Here is a 17,407-nt window from a genome sequence, read left to right as displayed (position 1 = left end):
AGGAAGACGCTCTGCATCAGTAAAGAGGAAGGGTGCTATAACCAACCGCTGCTCTGCTGGCATCATGAGATACTTCCTATTCTTACAGTATAAACACTCTTGTTCCACTGACTGATAATAAACCTCGTTTGTACAACAGATAAAGCTTCCATCAGCAGGTGCCTGTTTAATATAACTGAGAAAGCTGTCACCGTCCTTCTCAGTATCTCCTGATTGTAGATTTAATACCTTCTCCTGTAGAGTACTTTGAATCGCCTTGGTGTTTTCTAAGGTGCTGTACAAATAAACCTGAGTAAACGTGCCATGCCTTGCCTTTGTGGTACTAAGCCTTTGAACATTAGTCTTTTAAGTGCATTAGCACTGTGTATAAAAACCCAGCCTCCTCATTTAGTTCAATGATCCGACACCTGAATCTCAGCTTTCAACGCAAAGGGATGTCCGTCAGCAACCCACTGCTTCGGCCAATCGAACGCATTCAAACCCACATTCCTGGTAGATTACTTTGTAACGTCAATGGCGTAATTCTACTGCGATAACTTTCTTTTATAAGTTATGAGCTTTCTCTCCCCCCATAAACCATCGTGCAGTGTTTTGGCATCTGATGAACTCAAACTCATGGATCTACTGCTCAAAGCGGCCCTCCTGGATTGTGTTTTCTTTTCTTATCTTATCGGTATATTAGTCGTGATAAAGGCAGATGATTCCGTTTAAAAGATTCTTTCGCCTACATTTGTTACTTCAAATCCAAAAGTCCACAGTTATCTGACGCTTAATGTTTTCTTTGTGTCAAAAACTAAAACATTTCTAAATAATATACATTAACATTGATCCAACACACTGTTACCAAAGATAAAAATTGGCCGATTTGTGGAGAAAATAAAACATTTAATTCACACAACATTGATGAGGCCATGCTCCGTCTCTCTTTCAACTACATGGTTTTGTTTGTGTGCGTGTGTGTGTTGTGTGTGTGTCTGTGTCTGTGTGTGTGTGTTGTGTGTATGTGTGGGTGTGTGTCTCTCAGGAGGGCTTTAATCCCACCTGCAACAGAGCTTCAAGTTGTTTAGAACGTATCACACCACTCACACACAAATTACAGGAACACTTATTGTAACACACACATCCCCCGAGCCCCAATATGTTACATCTCCTGTCTGGACTTGAGCAGGTTCCCTGTTGGCCCCAGGTAGAGGAAGAGAGGGGTTCTTCTCCTCAGCTGCCGACAACACCTGGCGCTTTACCTGTCTGTCTCTCTGTAACCTCCACCTCCTTCTCCACCTCCTCCCCTGGTGGAGCAGAGTGAATGTTGTGTCGAGGTTTGCCCCCGGGCTCTCGCTGTAATAATAATCACTCCCCCTCTGCTCCTGTCGTTTCATGAGCCAGCGATCTTGTTCCCCAAAGAACCAGGAGTCTATTTGTATGATAATCACAGACACACAGGAAACACAGCTTCATCTTCACTTTTACCCCCCCTGGACCTCCCTGCAGTTGGTGTAGCCGGTCCTGGTCTGCAGACAACATCAACCTGTCAGTGCCCATCACAGCTGCTGTTTCAGGACTTCTCTCCAACACTGACCCGGCAGTGTGTGTGGGTCCCAGTCTGGTGTGTGTGTGTGTGATGAGCCTCGGCTCCGCTCTCCAGGAGTGTTTGGTTAATGATGGCAGAGGGGGAGCAGGGTGAGTCAGTGTTGGGTTACCAAAACCAGGGGCTGGTTTCACAAAGATAGACTTTGACTTTGGCTGCTCGTCACACTTTAGATCTAAATTCACCTGAATAACATGGCTCTTAGTCCACAGTTCGCCTGGGGGTAGGGTGGCTAAAATGTCTAGACTAATGTAGCGGCATAATGACTGTAAGACGGGCATACCACTAAAGCCCATTATAAAGTATCTTTGCGAAATTGGCCCCAGAGGCACCAGGGAAAATGATGATCACATGTTAACCATCTGTGGTTGTCTGATCATGCGGTGTGCACAAACCCATTATGATTGCGATAGATAGGAAATTGTTGCAAAACATGTGTAATTGTGGAGTACTACAAGTAGTTTGTAGTTCTTAAGAATGTTGTTGTCATTGTAAACTACATCATTTCAAAGCTCGGGCTTATTGTATTGTTCAGTGAGAATATTGAGTCATTTTGACTTGTCCTGAAGTCCCACTGATCGATATCTTGGTAGTAACGGTTCAGTCACACCAGGACTCAGATTGACTTGCATGCTTTGGACCAATATATGCACCACTATACTGAAAAGCACCCTGAATGCTGGGAAATGGGATTAGTCCCATACCCTTTTGTTTGATGTGAGCATCAGAAAGTAAAAGGAACAGTTTTGTAAATGTAACCTCACATTCACGAGAGGAGAATGTGTTACACATTTGAGCTGAGATATGCAACAGCCACACCTATCCTTTGTTTGCTCTCTGTTTATCTCCTACACTAACACACACACACACACACACACACACACACACACACACACACACACACACACACACTCTCACTTATATTCACAACACAATTTATGCAACCAAATACTATCCACAGATATCTAGACTCACACAGCCTTCGACTCAATACTAAATACAATAAATGCCTCCCAGACATATCCCAGTGGTGTGAGTTTGTGTGTGTGTGTGTGTGTGTGTGTGTGTGTGTGTGTGTGTGTGTGTAAGATATGAAGCCACTGCAGCGAGGCGTCCTGGGGCACGCTGGAGCCTGACCCACCATCTGTAGCGATGTAAGGTCAAATATGTTCCCGAGTTAATGGGATGCTCCCACACACACACACACACACACTCACGTAACCCAGCTGCTGCAGGAACACTCCTCCACCTACACAGCAAAAATCTCCATGGAAGTCATTTCAGTCTTATGAAAACGGTTTTCAATACAATCATCAATTTCTATGAGCAAGCAGTGTTGTTTTGTATTGAGCATTTAGCCTCGAGGGCAGATCTCTCCAGCTTTTAAAAAGACAAAGTTTGTATCGAGTGAAATGATCCTGGGAATGAAATGCCTCGGTCAAGTCTAGTTTCAGAGCACGGACAATCAGGTTCAGCTTTCTTTATATTGGAACAAGACTGGACGGATCTTAACAGCACAGGGAGAATTTCTTTAAGGCAACATTTACTTGATAAGATTTAGATTTATTTCTGGCGTAACCACATGTGGAAGAAATTTGCTTCCCACAAACGTGTGGGAGGAGGTGGCATTGACGTCTTAAATGAGTGTCTAGATTTACATGCAGAGAAAAGGAGAAAGCCTAAGAGAAATGGTTTCTCGGTTGCCATGGATACCGTATCAGCAGACCATCTTTCCCTCCTCTGGGCTTTTAACAAGCACACCTGCCTCGCCCTAGGAAACACACACACACACAGGCACACATACACAAACACACACACACACACACACACAGGCACACACACACACACGCACGCACGCACACACACACACACACACAGGCACACACACACACACACACACACACACACACACACACACACACACACAGTAAAGAGGGTGGGGCTTTCACTCAGGTAAATAAGGGTTTTTCTCCCACACTCTCAAACATTGCGGCTCTAACATCCGCAGATCCCTCTTGATTTTTGTACTCACTATTCTGCAGTATTATTTGTTTAAGGTTGTTTGTTTTTGTCCAGTTTATTTGCTTTTATTGCTCAACCGAAAGCAGTCTGACCCACAGAAAGAAAAAAAAAAAGCTTGATATGCGACAGAGTTTGCGGGCAGAATTCAAAACCAGGACGTCTTGATTGCAAAGTATACAAGCCTCGGCCAACTGAACCGGCCACAGAGCCAGCAGTGTCTGAAGGGAAACACACAGAGGTCAGAGGCCCGAGCCCATGTATCTGGTCCAGTCTGGAATCTGAACCAGGCCACCAGGAAGAAACAGTAGATGGAGAAGGTAGAGCAAAGCAGCTGAGCATGTCGGACTTTAATTCATCAGGTTCGTGGAGCCCGCAGCAGCACAGGGTAAGTTTTTAATCCTCCAGAGATCCGATGACTGATATTTTCCATGAGCTTAGGTGCCAGTGGGAAGTCGGCGAGTTCATGCAGGTTGCAACTTTAAAGTCACTGGATAAAAGCTGATTATCCATGTTTCAGCTGCAGGAAAAGCTTGGGGACAAAAGTCTGCATGCAAAAGGGAGGTTTGATTTAATGGACGCTTGAAATGTTAACGGGCTGCAGAACAACACATTGGTACGATTTTGTCCTGTGAGCCACAAGTGGCATCACTCACATGGGGAATGCTTTGTTTAATTTCTGATTTTAACCCTTTTGGTCCCTGTTTTATAGTTTAATTTTACTTTAAGTAGCTTTAAGGTTGGAAAAATCATCTTATTACTGTCTGACATTAGCATGTTAATATTCTGTATCGGCTTTTTCTGGCTCTGCATTGAGGTTTTATGATGTTTACATTGAATATATATATTTTTTTGGTATCTTTGTTAACTTTGGGACAAGAGTTTATATTAAAGTTGTGGATTTCAACTATGTTTTGGATAGAAAAGGTTACTACACTGTGAGTAACCTAACCAGTTCACATTTTCTATTAATAATGATAATAATAATGAAATCAAAGTATTACGAAAGAGTTTCCTACATTTTTACAGTGGTCCTTTTACATCAACAAGTCTAAACTTTTATTTAATGCACATTTGTTTTGCGCTGTGACTAGAAATTTAAGTCAGACGGAGAAGCGACTGAGAGCATCTGTGAAAAAACAGAACGAAGTGGCTCATCATTCAGAGGAAACGCCTGTAAATGTTTTATTTCCTCAAAGTGTATCTGTTATCTGGAGGCACTTATAAAGAAGGCTTCAAAGCAGTCGAGTTTCACAAGTTTTCCTTTATGTGGTAGCTGCGCCTCAATGTAACAGGTACTTTTTTTATTATAAGGCCCCCGAGGATCCCATGATCCTCTTTGGTAGACCACAGGTGTAGAGGCAGGAGTTAGAGCCTCGTGTTTCATTCCAGCACTGAGGCGACAATAGGCCGGTCTGTATGCCGTGTGTGTTTAAGTAGTGTGTCTGCACACACGTGAGAAATTCCACATGTTTGTCCCAGCAGTCATTTAAATTTCGCCGTTGGTTGCACGAGCGGATGCGGAGCACGGTGTCGCGTGTCTGTGTTCGGCGATGCGTGCCGCATGTGTGTGAAGAGTTTTTATACTGTGGATCCGGGTCAGTCGGTCGAATCTAAAGGGAGCGCGTGTTGACACACCAAATAGAGAACGAGAGAGAAAAAGACGAGTCAGAGGAAATCTGTGTGAAAGAGAGGCAGCCAGAGGGATCTTAATGCTTTGATAAATTCTCTCAGTGCAGATAGCAAATGTTTTCCCAACGACAGAAGACAATGGGACCAGACACAGGAGAGAGAGAGAGAGACACACACACATTCCTGAGTGTGTTGTCCAGTCCCGTCCTGTCATTTCTCGTCAGTGCAGGGACAGCTGTGTCATTTTCGTACCACGCGGTTCCTGGGCCCTGGCCTGGTATGTGTCAGGTCCCGTCCCAGCGTCCCCCTCACTGCCTCCACCATCACACTATGCCCATTTAGTGTACTAACTATTGCTACTTTTGTGAAAAGAAGCAATAGTTCAAATAATAGAACCTTGATTGAAAAATACCCCTGAGCTGAACCTGTAGTCCACATGTACTAAGGTTCTCCACAGGTTCTCCTTTCCAAACAAGCACTGTAAAAAACATCTCTGTCCAAAAGAAAACCCCCAAAACACATAAAGGTGCTGTCGAGAACGTGCCAAACCAACAGGCAGCGATATAACCGTAACCCTAAAGCCCTGTTCGCCGATCAGAAACCAGAAAAAAAGCTACTTCCTGGAGGCTACCCCGCCGCAAAGGAGCGTCGATTGCTCCGTAGCTCATTCTGATTCCTCTGTTAATCAATATGGTGGAAGAGTAACCGTGCGTTTATGTGTACACATGTAAAAAGGTTGGACCCAGCACTATTTCGGCGACTACGGCCATTGCACAAAATGTTACCTCATTTGTGAAGCCTCACAAAGGAGATTAAACATGCTCACTCTGATGTTACAGCAAAAAAACTCAGTTTTCTACACGACAACACTGAAAAAAGTTTTTCAAAAATCTGTGTCCCGTGACCTTAAAATGACGTCTGTGTGTGAACCATGAGGCATAAGTGATATCTGGCTACAATAATGTGTTGCTTCTTAAGTTTCCCATCTGTTTCATCTCAAAAACAGTACATTAAATCAATCCAGTACAGGTAATAAAGACACCTGTGATCATATCATGCTTCAAATCTAAATAGCCAAGAGCTTGTATTTACAGTATTAAAACACCTTCAACACGTAAATATTCTTTTCTCAACCCCGGGGGCAAAGAGCAGCTGCAAGTACAGATATGATGTGAGAAATCTGTGTGTTTCCCTGTGATGCAGTTAAACTGACAAAACAACTTTCCTCTCCCTTGGGAAACATCTGCTGCCGTATTTTTCTGTTCTGTCATGTTGCTGCTAAACATTCCTGCTGCACTAAAATACAGTTAGTCTAATTTGCATATGAAAGTTATATCTGAACACGTAGCATTTTGTTTTAAACACTAAACGGCATTTCTCTTTTTATCTGTTATTTACTGGATTGTATTTTGTATTTAAAAAATGTGTGTAGTATGTTTGAATTGTTATATTGTCTACTGGAAGTTAGCACTAAACATAAGATATGCTCTGAAGAAAAGGCAGAATTTGTCGTTTGAGATAAAAAGACATTTAATTGCATTTGTTCACAGTGACAGACAGCTAGTATGGTGAATAATGTCATATATGAGTGTCTCATCTCATCTCACCTTCAACCGCTTATCCGGGGTCGGGTCTCGGGGGCAGCAGCTTTAGCAGGGGACCCCAAACTTCCCTTTCCCGGGCCACATTAACCAGCTCTAACTGGGGGATCCTGAGGCGTTCCCAGGCCAGTGTGGAGATCTAATCTCTCCACCTGGTCCTGGGTCTTCCCCGAGGCCTCCTCCCAGCTGGACGTGCCTGGAACACCTCCCTAGGGAGGCACCCAGGGTTCATCCTTACCAGATGATCCTGAATCACCTCAACTGGCTCCTTTCAACGCAAAGGAGCAGCGGCTCTACTCCGAGTTCCTCACGGATGCTGAACTTCGCCCCCTATCTCTAAGGGAGACTCCAGCCCCCCTCCTGAGAAAACACATTTTGGCCGCTTGTACCCGCGACCTTGTTCTTTCGGTCCTGAAATATATATATATATATATATATATATATATATATATATATATATATATATATATATATATATATATGAATGTTATGGTTAAAATCAATATCACAGTATATGTTATCCAAGATAACATATACACAATTTGATCGTATTGTCTCTTGGACTGGATATCGAACCTCAACACTGATTACTTATCTAAAGCTGTCATCACATTCCTGCATTGTTTGATCAGATAGTTTTATTTATTTCAAATGTTTGGCAATTTTAGACTTTATTTAATGGAGGAACAGTGGTTTGAGCTGTTTGTGTTTGGATGACATTTGAGTTTAAGAAGTTTGGCTTGTTTTGTTAAATAAAAAATAACAGAGAAACATATTCATGTCCCTCAAAGTTAGGCAATAAAAAAGTATCGTTTTATATCGGTACTGAAAATCAGGTATTGTTGAGGTAACTCAAACTATATCAAGCTCAAATCATGTTGTGTTATGGCCTATCCCCCATGAGGAGAACTTGTTTTTCACGTTCCGTTATGCAAACCCGATCGGAATAAAGTGATTTGCATGTCTCTGATGGTGCTGATATGTTCCGGATGAAGTCAAGACCCCTGTCTCTTCCTCCCCCTGTCTGTCTGTGTGTCTGTCTGTGTGGACAGAGACAGATATCTGGGGTTATATGATCCAGCTGCAGTGTGAGGACCAGTAGTCGCCCCTCAAACACAGGAAATCCCCTTACTTCTGCTTCACGGCTCTGTTGTGGCCGCATGTCTGTGTGTACATTTCTGCGGCACCGATCCTGTGTGCCTGTGCCAGCGTCGGGCGTATTTGTCAGGAGGGGGGTTTACAGTACTGCCGGGCCAACCGACCAACCCGGAGAGCCGACCACAGTCCTAAGGGACGCACACAAGAAAAGTTAAACAAACACGACCGGGGCGCTTTTTCTCAGGACACTTCCAGACACTCCTATTGGCTGGCCCACATGGCAGCCCTTTTTTTTCATTGGTCCCCCTGTCTCCCCCGCTCTGCTCTTCTCCTTGGAGGTTTGGCCTCTGAACTCTGACCCTTTTGGGAGAGCAGAGAGCTTTCTAAAGGGACCGGGCGAGAGGCGAGGTTCCTCTCTGGAATGTCTTCATTTGGGTCACTTTTCCTTCTCCACAACTGTCCTCTCTGACAGCTTTACAGGCATTTTAGCCTCTTTAGAGAGAGAGAGAGAGAGAGAGAGAGAGTGAAGTCTTAGCTTGCCCACAATGTTTTAACTGCACATGCTGGTTGAAAGGGTCAGTTCACCCAAAATCAGGTCGCATTGCTGTGAGCACCAGAACCTAAATCCCATTCACCTCCACTGTATCATTGTGAAGAATTAAAATTCATAGCTACTGGAAGATTCAGGGTAACACAAAGGAAGAGGAGGAGAAAGAGCAATTCACGTCCGCCCTTCAGTGTGATGACCTATTAGTTGTCGGCCTGTGCTTGGCACCATGTCCTCCCGGGGGCCGCCCGCAGTTAACGTCTCCGTCTCCTGTGATTGGCCGTTAAGGGCTCAGCGGTGGTTAACTGGCGGGTTGCTTTGCCAGCGGGAGGCTGTGGGCTGGGCCACGCCGCTCGGCCTGATCTCTAATTAGCACTGGCTTGTCAGTTAGTCAGGGTGGATCTGTCTGGGAAATTGCAGTCTTGCGCACACAGACAAACCATAGCTGGGAAACACACAGGAAAGCAACAGTGGAGGACGAGGATTGTCTTTCACTTTCAAGGGGGAGTTTGTCCGTGATCATGTGGCTTCGACTTGTGTTGCCGTTTGAGTCGTGTTAGACTGAAGTGGCTTATTTAGGGCTCGGGGTGTGTTTGTGTGTGTCTATTAGCGGTGTGGCTGCAGCAGTGAAGTGGTTAACAGTCCCGGGGGAGGCTCATGTTTCCAGCAGCGGGGCAGGTCCTTCCCTCTACTTCTTCTCCCCCCCCTCGGTTTCTCTCTATGTTAGTCCAGAGAGAGACGAACAGTGCCCGGGGGATGAACCATCAGTGCAACGAGCGACAAAGGAGCTCGATCTAGGAACACTGCCAGGGCGAGAGAGAGAGGGCGAGAGACATTGAGAAAGCTCAGAGAGAGAGAGAGACAGAGAGAGAGAGAGAGACAGAAAGAGAGGGAGTGGGAGAGACTTTAGTGTGTGTGAACTCTCTCAGCGGCATGAAGTCATGAAGCTCTCTGTCCAGCTTGGCATTTTCCCTCAGCGCTCTGGTTCCCACGGCAACACAGGCACCCTTACCAGGTAGATGCATGCGTGTGTATGTGTGTGTGTACGTGTGAGTGTGCGTAAGTGTGTCAGTGAAACTTGTAGTACTGATGACTTTGGATCAGTCTGTGTTCAGGAAGCACTGAGATCTTTGTGGGTTTGTTTCTGTCTGTTTCTATTTATACCTATATTTTTCTTTGTGTGTGTGTGTGTAAGCGTGTGTGTGTGTGTGTGTGTGTGTGTGTGTGTGTGTGTGGGAGTGTGGGACTTTCCCTTGAGATGGTTGTGGTCACTCTAAATCTCTCAGCACCTCTCAGCTCGTCCGCTCCACGGATGCTTTCATCTCTCCGCTCTGCTGCTGTTCGATTAATGCCGCCGGTTGAAAATCCAGAAGGAAGTTAATGTTTCCCTCCTGTCTCTGCTCGTCACGTTGTTAGCAAGGTTGTTTAAAACGGCAGCGAATGTATTTTGGCTTGAAATCTTCCAAGGGAACAGCTGATAATGGTAATCTGAATCTGGGATTTCAGCCATTTACCAATCATAGTTTTTTTGTTTTTTTTCATAAACTGTAATTATGATGTTGAGCTCATGGGCTGGTGGGAAACGTGCAGGGCTTCCAACTCGGCTGCTGAACATCACTGCATTGACTTGTTCTCCTGCTCATCTGTAAATCTAACTTGACAGATGGATGATGAATGGGAGGTGATCATTGAAGTGCTGAGTATTGAACGTCGGTGCTTTTTTTAGTCCAGAGTCAAATGTTTCTGTGTCATCAAGTATCCAAAGTTGGCATTGAAAGCTTCCTGGGAGGCTTTGAGGTATTTCCTTGTTTTTAGTGAGGAAACTTTGCTCATGTTATTCTGTATTTACTCAGGCAAAATAGTTGTTTGGATACTTGGTCTATGTAGAAGTTTTGTAGAAGTGTTTTGTTAAGTTAAAAAGCAGATTGCATAGAAACACATGTTCATATTGCTCATACTACTGTAAGGTGTTGGAAAAAGTTATGTATGTGTCGTATTGTATTGGTAATGAAGAGTTTCAAAAGTGAATGAATCCATAATATTAAAGTTACTCATCGAGCTGAAAGTGAAATGTAACCTGGTTCCAGCTACTCCACTTTGAGGTTGTCTCTCTCCTGAATACATTTTTTTTTTTTTACGTTGGACAGTTTGTAACACAGTTGTCTTGAAGACATCCTCTTGAGAACTCGTGATGGGCATTTTATTTGATACTAAACAAGCGATCGGTTCACTGACAAATCAATAAACAACAGCGGAATCAATAATGAAAGTCATCTTTAACTGAAACACTGGCTGATGTAGGATAGGAAGGTGTGTGTGTGTGTGTGTGTGTGTGTGTGTGTGTGTGTGTGTGTGTGTGTGTGTGTGTGTGTGTGTGTGTGTGTGTGTGTGTGTGTGTGTGTGTGTGTGTGTGTGTGTGTGTGTGTGTGTGTGTGTGTGTGTGTGTGTGTGTGTGTGTGTGTGTGTGTGTGTGTGTGTGCGCATGTCCTCTGGTGCCCACTGGCCATGACCATCAGCCTCCCTCTGGTCCTTTCAGAGTGATGTTTGCCAACTGGCCAGGCTTCCTGTCCCCCACAGACTCCCAGTGGATGAACACACACACACACACACACACACACACACACATGCGCATATTGACAAATATCCAGCATTAACTCCGGGTGTGTTTGCTCCGTTCAGATGGGTTTGTTTGAACAACTCAGACACACACACATATACACACACACACACACACACACACACACACAAACACACTCTGTGATGTCACCCCTCTGACAAGCCTTTGTTCATATGATAGACAGCCCCATTCAGACTGTTTGTGCGTGTGTGTGTCTGTGTGTCTGTGTGTGTGTGTGTGTGTCTGTGTGTGTGTGTTTGTACCCAAGCTTAAGTCAGTTCAGATGGAGAAGAAAGGAAGAGAATCAGCAGGCAGTCTGAGAAGCCGGATCCATCTTCCTCTGTTTTTCAAATTTTATTTCCGTTTGACACAATATTTTCTTCCCTTTTCTTTCATACAAAAGTCGTTCTGTCCATTTATCAAGAAATACAACAAAGCAGAGAACTGCATACTCACTATCCTTGTAAAATATAGTATAGAGAATATTTGTTTTACGTGTAGACACATCGGGTATGCATCCATAGGCATGTGTACACATCTGTGTTTAACAGCAAATAGGAAACAGGAAGAGGAAGGATAGAAGAACCAACTCTTAAGTATTTCAGAGTACATGTCACTGCATCTCCAAGATGTCTCTATAAAGAGTTCAGCCGACCGATGCAGAGCGTGCACATGTGTCGTCTTCATGGTGTCAAAAGTAATCACACCTCAGTGCTTACTGTCTGCTGACCAGAGTTTAATGTCCGTCTCTTCAAAGAGGAATGAAACGTGGTTCCAAGTGGACTTCCCCATCCTCATGCTCTGAAAGATTCATTGTTTCTCTCTCTCTCTCTCTCTCTCTCTCTCTCTCTCTCCAGCTGGGATGACAGCAGCTCTGTGAGCAGCGGCATCAGCGACAACATCGACACAGATGACATCAACACCAGCTCCTCCATCTCCTCCTACTCAAACACGCCTGCTGCAAAACGCAAGGGCCTCAACGCACAGGTGAGACTATTCACACACATCCGTGTTTAAGAAGAACGTGACTTTCTTTATGACTGTGCCGCCGGTTTGGGATAGCCAGTTCCATTTTGCTGATTCCAAGCTGGTTAACCATCTGGATTTGTTAAGTTTAGAGTAAAATATCCCTTCAAATCTTTCTCTCCCCTCACCTTTTTATTTGGAAAGCGTGATGTCCAAAACACTCACACAGAATATCTCATACACCTGACATACGTTTGAATTCCTTTTAATGCCAGTTTTAAAGTTCTGTGTTTTCATGAAATTCTGTCAGTGACAGTTGGAGTTCAGAGGTCATTTTACCTTTTTAGAAGACGTTAAACGTGACAATGCTTTTTTGTTTCATCATCATTTTGTGAGGTGAATATTCAGTATCAGCTGAAAGTTTCCTAGCCTGGAAGCGCATCTGCAGAGATTATGTCTGAAATCTCTGGCAGGGACGTCTGGCCCTTCTCCCATTCAGCCAGATCCTGGGGAAGCTAATCACAACGGTTTATCTCATGTGGATCGTCATAGTTACGAAAGGAGCTGGTGTTCTCAGTCCAGCGTAGCTCACCAGGCTCACAAAACTCAGATCAAACTAGGCGGCGCTGATCAAATGTGAATCCGGATTCTGTTACTGTGTCGCCTATTTCTCCTCAAAAATGTTTTCAGAAACACATTTGCTGTAATTTGTGAAGTTCATCACCCCAAAGTCTGCATGTGTCGGTCAGCGCTACAGTACGTTGGGTCGTTGCTAATTGGTTGTAGATCTATCTAACAGCGTAAGAGGCATTAAAATAAACTTCTCTCAAAAATGTGTCACTTTAGGTCACTCGTCTGATAAGTTTTATGCATTTGCATCGTTCGTGCACTTTCTGGGTAGTATCTTCATGGGTGAATGCACTTATTGTGAGTCGTTTTGGATGGAAGCGTCAGCTGAATGTGTGAATCAAATCAAATCAAATCAATCTTTATTAATACAGCATTTTTCATACTTTGACAGTAGCACAAAGTGCCTCACAGAAAATAAAAGCAAAACATGAACAACAAAGAAACACCATGAAAACCCGAACTTCCCACCCCTACAAATATACACACAGAGATACACAAAGACATACACACTCACGCACACACATAGCCATACACACACACACACACACACACACACACACAGACACATACACATACACTAGCTGTTGCTGAGGGGACATGGCTGGGCACCAGCGGCATCAGTGGACCAGAGACAACTCCCGGTGCGGTCGGCCCCCCGGAGGAAACACTGGAAAACCGAGGGGCTAAAACAGTAAAATCAGATAAAAAAGCTATAGAAGCTAAAAACTGAGGGGCTAAAACAGTAAAATAAGATTTAAAAAAAAGGTTTAGAAGCTAAAAACTGAGGGGCTAAAACAGTAAAATAAGATAAAAAAGGTATAGAAGCTAAAAACTGAGGGAATAAAACAGTAAAATCAGATAAAAAAGGTAAAGAAGCTAAAAACTGAGGGGCTAAAACCGTAAAATAAGATAAAAAAGGTATAGAAGCTAAAACTGAGGGGCTAAAACAGTAAAATCAGATAAAAAAGGTATAGAAGCTAAAAACTGAGGGGCTAAAACAGTAAAATCAGATAAAAAAGGTATAGAAGCTAAAAACTGAGGGAATAAAACAGTAAAATAAGATTAAAAAAAGGTATAGAAGCTAAAAACTGAGGGGCTAAAACAGTAAAATCAGATAAAAAAGGTATAGAAGCTAAAACTGAGGGGCGAAAACAGTAAAATAAGATAAAAAAAGGTATAGAAGCTAAAACTGAGGGGCTAAAACAGTAAAATAAGATAAAAAAGGTATAGAAGCTAAAAACTGAGGGAATAAAACAGTAAAATCAGATAAAAAAGGTATAGAAGCTAAAAACTGAGGGGCTAAAACCGTAAAATAAGATAAAAAAGGTATAGAAGCTAAAACTGAGGGGCTAAAACAGTAAAATCAGATAAAAAAGGTATAGAAGCTAAAAACTGAGGGGCTAAAACAGTAAAATCAGATAAAAAAGGTATAGAAGCTAAAAACTGAGGGAATAAAACAGTAAAATAAGATTAAAAAAAGGTATAGAAGCTAAAAACTGAGGGGCTAAAACAGTAAAATCAGATAAAAAAGGTATAGAAGCTAAAACTGAGGGGCGAAAACAGTAAAATAAGATAAAAAAAGGTATAGAAGCTAAAACTGAGGGGCTAAAACAGTAAAATAAGATAAAAAAGGTATAGAAGATAAAAACTGAGGGAATAAAACAGTCAAAACAGTAAAAGTAAAAACCTGATTAAAAAGGGTGGGTCTTGAGCCCTGAGGTTCTCCGGCAGGCTGTTCCACAACCGGGGGCCATAAGAACTGAATGCCGCCTCCCCATGTGTTTTGGTTCTTAGTTGTGGTATGGTCAAAAGGCCAGCACCGGAGGACCTCGGGGTCCACGAGGGTAAAAGCCCTGCAGATAAATAAGAAGGCCCGAGACCATTAAGACATTTAAAAACTAGTAAAAGAACCTTAAAATCGATGTAATGTCATGTTGGTCTGCACCCTTGACCCGAACGCTTCGGCAATCGGAAATTCAGACTAGTCTCTCCACTCTCCACATGCACTAATATGCATTTGTGAATTAGTCCGGTGATGCCAGGCTGGAAGTTTCCCCCAGTAAATAATCCCTCAAACATTTTGAGAGGGACTTTATTTAGAGCCTGTTTTGGTGCCTTCGAGTGGGGCCTTGTTTGGGGTATTCAGAGGAAGAGATTACCCGGGGCAACAGTTAATTCCACATTAGGTCTGTGAGTCTTAGAAAAAGTCTATTTTTGTATGACATCATGAAACAGTTGGACGAAATGCAAACTAGATGTGTGAAGTGGTAAACTGACGCAACCGTATCCTTCCGCCTGGCCTCATTGTGTCCCAGCATTCCTCTGCAGTCGAAGAAGAATGTGAGGCTACAGCTGTGAGCTCCCGACGCTTAAGCTGATGTTGACTCTGGCCCCGTAACGCTGATTATAAGAGCCACCACGCACCAGGAAAGTGGTCGCCGAGACGATAACAATGTCAGCTGACTCACGTTATTGTGGCTGATGGGGAGCCGGTCGTCATGTGACGTGTGTCCATTATGACGGCAGAGATCGAGGTGCTGAAGAAAAACAAAAGAGGGCACAAAGGAGCCTTTCTGTGCAGGTTGATTAGGTCCGTTTTAAATTCTGTGAGCAGAGCCGCTCGCTGCGTTCTTTCCGCGTTGCCCTGGCAACGGCAGAATCAACTTAAAAGCAGCCGTAAACCCTCAAACAGCTGTAATTTACTGTTAGGGAAATGAGGCTTTGGGGAACCGGCTAAGTTATACTCTTATTTAATTTAAAACAAACAAAATCCTCGGTAAAGTTAGAACAGATTTATAGTTCGGGCCTAGCTTGCCTTCAGTATGTTTTAAGTTTGGGTGATCACGGAGACTATATCCATATTTTATACAGTCTATGCTGGAGATTTGACTTTAAGTACAAGTTCCTTTCTCAAAAACTGAACAAAACAACAACAAAAGTGGCCCAAATGCTTCTCTGACATTCCAAATTAAGACAGCTCTCTCTGCTCAGATGGTGATGGTGGTGTGGACGCTGGCAGGATTACACAGCATGATATCTTGGGTCATAAAATGGAGTGCTTTTCAGAGGCACTTGGCAATGTCTCATAAAAGACGCTTTCTTCAGCAGTAATAAATCTGACCTACTGGGTGTGTGTGTGTGTGTGTGTGTGTGTGTTTCCAGCCTGTGACGGATGCAGAGAAGCACTCGGCCTCCACAGTGGTGCACCAGGCTTGGTCAGGAGACGAGGTGAAGAGGCCAGACGGCGGGTCGGACAGCGGGGTCAGGATGGAGACGGGCTCAAAGTGGAGCCGCCGGAACCCCTCCGACATCTCTGACGAGTCCGACAAGGGCGGCTCGGGGAGGAAGACCCCCTCTGTGTCCCACACAGGCTCTTGGAGGAGAGGCATGAGCACTCAGGTGGGGGTGACGTCCCCCCGGACTAAAAGCACCAGTAGCACAGGCTCCACAAACTCCAGCGGCCTCAAGACCCACACTTCAGGTAACACACACATTCACTTCCCATAATATAAATAAATAAATGATAGATTAAATGAATAAATTAATAGAAATTTACTTGTATTCTGCTCATCATTCTTTGTCTGCTCACTTCTGAAATGAAACCATTAGCTCCTAAAAAGCGGAGCTCATACATTATATCACCCCCTGATGATTTTTTTCTGTGTGTCCTGAAGGCAAGACAGATGACGTCAAAGTGTCAGAAAAGGGTCGTCTCTCTCCCCGCTCTAACGGCCTTCACCGCTCGCCCTCAGACACAGGACGTAGCAGCGGCGATGAGGCCAAGAAACAGTCAGTCCCCACCGGCCGCACGTCGACGACAAACGCCCTAACACACACCGTTTCAGACCCCCACTCCCAGACGCATACGCTCACCTCACGCACCCCTACCAGCACCTTCGGCTTCAAGAAGCAGGGCCACGGGATGGTAACCATGGTTACTGCCAGCGGCGCCACCATCACAAGTGGCTCAGCCACCCTGGGGAAGATGCCCAAACATGGGGCACGCTCACTTGCAGGAGGATTGAAGGCAGGTGGGCAGGATGGGGGGTCGGCGCTGGGTCACCACGACGACGCCTACCTCCCCATGAGCGCCCGCTCCACTCTGCAGTACCGCAGCCTGCCGAGACCCAGCCGCTCGGGAGCAGCCGCCCGCAACGGAAACCGCTCCTCCACCAGCAGCATCGAGGCCGCCGTGCTCTCCATCACGTCTCACGGGAAAAACTCCATCAGCATGACCAAGGCCAACGGCTCGGCAGGCCTGCTGGCCAATCAGACGGATCGGGAGAAGGGCGTCTCTGAGATCGACAACCTGAGGAGCGGAGTCGTGATACAGAGTGGGGGAGCAGCAACTGTTCCTCTGACAGGAAGACAGCAAGTTTCTTCACCTACAATGCGCAGGTGAGCACGCACACTTACAGGACATCATTTGTATTGTCAGCAGACATGATGACGTCTAACTAATGAGCCATACTGAGCAGTGTCTTCTTGTATGGACTTGACTTTACCCACATACACACACGCACACACACAGAAGCCACTAGAAAGACAGTAATCGAGCAGACACAGTAAATGATAAACAGTGGTGAGTAAGGAACACACATATGGGCTTGTTTCTTTTACCCCCACACACACACACACAAACACAAACACACACACGCACACAGGCAAGCAGTTAAACCAGGTCATTGTGAAAGGCAGGCTTTGAGCTGTGC

General features: G+C 44.6%; 1 protein-coding gene across 4 annotated transcripts in view; it reads left to right on the top strand.

Moving 5' to 3' along the window:
• Positions 1-17,407, top strand: part of nav2a (neuron navigator 2a) — a 108,866-nt gene that overhangs the window by 56,885 nt on the left and 34,574 nt on the right. For all 4 annotated transcript variants that reach the window (XM_083916018.1, XM_083916017.1, XM_083916016.1 and 1 more), the window contains 3 exons: positions 11,957-12,086; positions 15,858-16,176; positions 16,370-17,093. In XM_083916018.1, coding sequence (XP_083772144.1) covers positions 11,957-12,086; positions 15,858-16,176; positions 16,370-17,093 — 1,173 coding nt within the window. The remainder of the gene's footprint in view (positions 1-11,956; positions 12,087-15,857; positions 16,177-16,369; positions 17,094-17,407) is intronic.

Source organism: Echiichthys vipera (genome assembly GCF_963691815.1).
Source record: "Echiichthys vipera genome assembly, chromosome: 1".
In the NCBI taxonomy this organism is placed as follows: domain Eukaryota; kingdom Metazoa; phylum Chordata; class Actinopteri; order Perciformes; family Trachinidae; genus Echiichthys; species Echiichthys vipera.
Note: the sequence above shows the minus strand (reverse complement) of the source record. Positions and strands in the feature narration are given on the sequence as shown.